General features: G+C 30.0%; 1 protein-coding gene across 1 annotated transcript; it reads left to right on the plus strand.

The window, feature by feature from the left end:
- Positions 1-1,350: 1,350 nt before the first annotated feature.
- LOC132759635 (uncharacterized) lies at positions 1,351-4,419 on the plus strand. The gene is made up of 2 exons (XM_060751443.1): positions 1,351-1,838; positions 3,220-4,419. The coding sequence occupies exons 1-2, from the start codon at positions 1,553-1,555 to the stop codon at positions 3,666-3,668; spliced, it is 735 nt and encodes a 244-aa protein (XP_060607426.1). The 5' UTR covers positions 1,351-1,552; the 3' UTR covers positions 3,669-4,419.
- The last annotated feature ends 640 nt before the right edge of the window (positions 4,420-5,059 follow it).

Below are 5,059 nucleotides of genomic sequence, written 5' to 3' on the forward strand. Positions count from 1 at the left end.
AAACAAAGGATGTTTGCTGTATTATAAATTAAAATATAACGAGTTAAATTATAACAACTGGTGTTCGCGAGTGAAATATATGTTAATATAAAATGATAAACAAACAACATTTCTATATATATTACATGCCTTTTTGTGGTACCGATTTTTGCAGCTGACGTAATGCACTTTTCTTCATGATGTAATTAATACGTCACAGTTTACTTTTCGAAATATAATTTTGTAACTAGTTTCAATTTTGTTGAATTTTCAGCATGATGTATGCATATATTTATATATGTTTTCTTGTGCAAAATTACACATTACGGAGATTATTCCTTTCGCTGTTTAAGTTATGATATGTTTTTTTTTCATCCGCCCTCGTGATATAATTCCCCGCATCCGAACTCCAAACAGTGATGTTATTGAGCAATAAAATCACAGTTTGGGATATATTATTTCTTAATCAAAATGTAAAGAACCTTTACATATGTTTGATATGTGAGAAAATTTTTGTTTGTTTGGATTTTTACGTGTCGTCAACACATAACTGGCCATATCGTGTCGAATGCTATAATAGGCTTAAAATGTTATGTAAAACTTTGTAAATGACAATAAAAATGAGCCAATTAGATCCAAGAATACAAGTTTATCTCTTTCAAATAATCAATGATATTTTTTTATGGAATTGTATTAATTTAAAGAGTTCTTTGAGTGAATTTACACAATAAAATCTATTACGGGCCTGTGAAAATTCATGAGAAAAAGAAATACAATAGATCTACTATATTTATGTCGGTTCATCATTTTTTATCAATAAAATGATATAATTCTCATTTTTTATGTACTTTAAAATCGCACCTTTCTTACTTTTGTGTCAAAATGATAGTAACGAGAGCCTTACGACACCCTCTAGGCATCCGTTTATAATTGGGCATGTTAACGATTATTCGTTAATTACGAGAGCGTCGAGATAGCGGTGAAAACCCTAACGAGAGGTATACGATAGTCGTTATGCTAACGATAGCTTCGAGATACTAACCCCGGTTTCGTCTGCTGTAAGATTATTTTGCACAATATTACTTGAATTTTTCCTTTTTGACAAAAACCACAAAAATTCATGCCTATATAATTAATCGAAATCACCGTTCATATAACTTTTCCACGTTCTTATTCTTTTGTATAAATTAAACTTTGTTTTCTGAATAGCGTTTTCTATGATGAAGTCCGCTTACGAACAAGTGATTTCGTATGCTTTAAATAACGTACCATATCGATCTGATTTTATCTTACTTGTATGAACTATACATAACGAACCTGTTTTGGCGAAACTAAAGATTAACGCGTCAAAAATGTAGAAACGATATATTCTATAGCTGATTCGTGGTGTATTGAAAGCTTTATAAATGTATTTTGCTCGTATTGATTTGTATATCAAGTCAGTTTAAACCTGTTATATTCGTTAAATGGTTGATTGAAGAAAAAATATATTTATTTATTCATTCAAGAATTAAAAGAGCTATATCTATATTATTTTAATCATTCAAGGATTTTATAATAAAACAGATTTGAAATGAGTACACACACAGAAGATGAGAAGGAAGAATGTCCGAAGTGTCCGGAGCCGTTTACCGCACATGGAAAGTGTTTGGATGAAGTACGTTTAGTTTTCGATGATCAACAAGAACTGTATGTTTCACAAAACTTTCTTATACTATCTTCACCAGTTTTTGAGGCCATGTTTAAAAATGATTTCAAAGAAAAGCAGCAATCAGCAGTTTTGTTGAAAGAGAAGAGCTATACAGACTTTCATGAATTTTTGATGTGTATTCATCCAGGGACATTAAAGCCAGTTACAGGTAAGTAATGATATTTTATTAATGACATAAATATTCAATGTTATGTTTATCCTTAATTACGTGTATATATTACCGTTGTTAAAGTCTATCTATGTCGTTTATCAGGAAAGAGGAGGCGGTTTTATTAATATGGTTTTTTGTCTCTAATAAATAAATCGTGAGATCCGAGTTTGAATGGGGTAATGGAATCAATACAAAAGCATCACAAGTACTTTTATCATGTCATTTCATTGATTTCTGTTGAACAGGTGCATATCTGATATATTTAACGTTATCAGTCATCCACAGCTATATAAGACAACTTATCAATACACATTGAAATGAAAAGAAAAAGAAGAAGATTTTACCTGTCACTAGTTTTAAAAATCTTAAACTGATACACTTTGAATCGAATATATTTTTACATATAAAGGCTCCCTTAATTGATCAATTGACTTAAAACATGTAGAACGATATCTTCTAAATATGACCATGACTCGTAATATGCACCGAGCATGAACTCGAGAGTTTCTTAACAGGTTAATGTTTCATTTGAAATTTAAAAAAAGAAACATATACTAACTTGAAAACGTTATAATTAGAATACCAAAATTAGTATCAAGGCCGAGGATGTACCATTTGTCAGATAAATTATGTTATATCAGACACTAGCATAGTATTTTCCTAATATAAAGTCAATTTGATGGTAACATATGCATATTTTTCAATATGTCTACATAGTATTAAAAATGTTCTTTGTTTTCTTTTTTATCGTACGCGTTTTACATAGCAAATATATTAGTACATTAATAGGTAATAGTTTAATCTATCGACTTGTGTAACTGCTTTTGTTTCCATGATTAAAAAGCTATATATAACTGATCAATTGTTTCGGTAGGATTTGTTGTGGGATAGGGAACTCCCATTTACTGTGTCTGAAATAATCGCATTTTAACGTTCAAAGTCATGCTGTATGTGTTAATGTTTTTTTCTTATCAAATTAATTAATAAGACATCACACAGTTTAACATGATGGTAAGAACTGAGTTATAAATTAGAATGTAAATGAATAAAATATGCTCGACAATGTAAGAAGGATGTTCTTCTTAATGCCTACTTTTCTGTACACTTATGCATTTGTTTCAGTTTCACTTACTGCAGAGTAATTTCCTTATCATATAATACCTAGGCAGCAAAAATAAAAGAGAAAGAAAGAAAAGAAAAAAAGAAAAAAAGAAAAATAAATGATATAATAGTTATATGTTTTGTTTTGTGTACATAGTAATACAAAATCGATTTACTTGAAATTAGTTTTCCATCTTTAATAAACGGTATGGCAAAATCGAATGAATTCCAGTAACACCTCGGCCCTGTCTTATTGCATTTCTTTATTTCTTTTCAGAAGCCAATGTACTGCGCATTGTACCTATAGCGGAGGAATATCAAGTTGACTCAATCATCCAAAGTTGCAAATCGGTTATGAAAAACTGGCTCGAGAAAGAATATGTATCTGCTAAAAGCAAAACTGGCTTTTATATGTTTCATATAAAACCAACACGACAATGTTTAAGTATTCTCACGACGTCTTTGGCACTGAATTACATATCACTTGTAGACAACGCTGTGGACATTATCGCCAAAATGCCGCATAGAATATATTATGGTTCGTATAAACCTGACACGCTTTGTACCGACTATCATTCAAATACACAAGAAATAAACGGAAAAAAAATCACTTACCGTAAAATAATTGGTGAATGTAAAACAGTATTCCAGACCCTTCCTGCTGAGCTTAGATGTACAATATTAAGCAAAAGACTGGCACTGGATAAAGACAATGTCGTCAAGTAACCACCTGAAATAAGTGATCCGGCAAGAAAAAAACTTTATATGAGACAGTGCTAGATTTTATTTATAGGTGTTATTTTGCTACACAGAAGATAGCATTCATTTCGATCAAATATGAAATCTATGTCGTTTACATGTTTGTAACACAAAATGATGTAATAAAATTGATACATTATTTTTGAAAATAAATATTTGTATGAATTTCTTACATTATTATCATTCTGATTGTAGTACGTTTTAAATGATTTATTTGTAAATTGTTTTCAGTCACTGTTACATTATGGACTACGTTGGAACACAGGCTGATCACAACTACCATACAAAACAAAGCACAACTCAGTACGTTGATTTGCCGAATACTGTAACATTTTAATAACAGAAACTTTCGTCTGCAGTTTTAACATGCGGTGTTATTGGTTCATTGACAGGAATGTAAACACACTGGTTAGTCAGATGCGGATCTTGTAGCAATTAAACAAAATCGTGGATTTATCTCCAAATAAATCAATTAAAAATAACTCTTTATTTACCATTAATGTCAAGTAGCTTTTATATCTTTGACTCGCATGAATAAGTAAATTTCCTCATACTAGTCTAAAATTCAGGTAACAGACTTCCATTATATTAATCAATAATGTTTCACCAAATCAGCATGCCATGCAAATAAATACATGATTTTTATTTTATATATTTATATATTATGCACCATTATTTTTGTTATCGCTTATAACAAAGAAATCTTGAAATGGGTATTTTTGAATTTCATCCCAAATGTTTCATTTCATTGTGTGTCCTACTGTCAGTTTGTATCTGGGACTTGAAATATAACTACTATATCTTAAGTCCCAGGTATAAAAAGAAATCTTTTTTTTAATATGACATGAAATAAATGCATGTATTATAACTATATTAGTCCTTTTTATAACTATTTTTATATATTGTTTGTAAATTTGTTACAATTATGGTAATTAAAAAACAGAATTTATATTTTGTTTATTCTGAGTTCCAAAGAAAATACATTTCTAGCTACCGCAGTTCATGATGAACAATGTCTTTTGTTCGCCCACTCATCTATGATATACAATTCTGGTAAAATCCAATGAAATCTGGTCATCAGATTTATACTCGATTATCGTAAATTGCTACATTTCTTGCTAGGACGTCATTTTGTGCTTTGCATCAATGCTTTTCTTGCCAATTCATGATAAACCATTCACGCGAAACATGTAACGGACATTTTGAAAAATAAAGTCGATGAAAGTTATTGCTTTTGCTTATTTACATATGGAATTTTATATTTCTTACCATGATTAGTTGTTGATGAGATACATTATATATGCACAATGTTGCACTACTCTCATGTCACTTTACAAGTTTTGTAAGTCATTTTTGTG

The sequence above is a fragment of the Ruditapes philippinarum genome, unplaced genomic scaffold, assembly GCF_026571515.1.
Source record: "Ruditapes philippinarum isolate M1 unplaced genomic scaffold, ASM2657151v2 ctg4141_1_1_1_1, whole genome shotgun sequence".
NCBI lineage: Eukaryota > Metazoa > Mollusca > Bivalvia > Venerida > Veneridae > Ruditapes > Ruditapes philippinarum.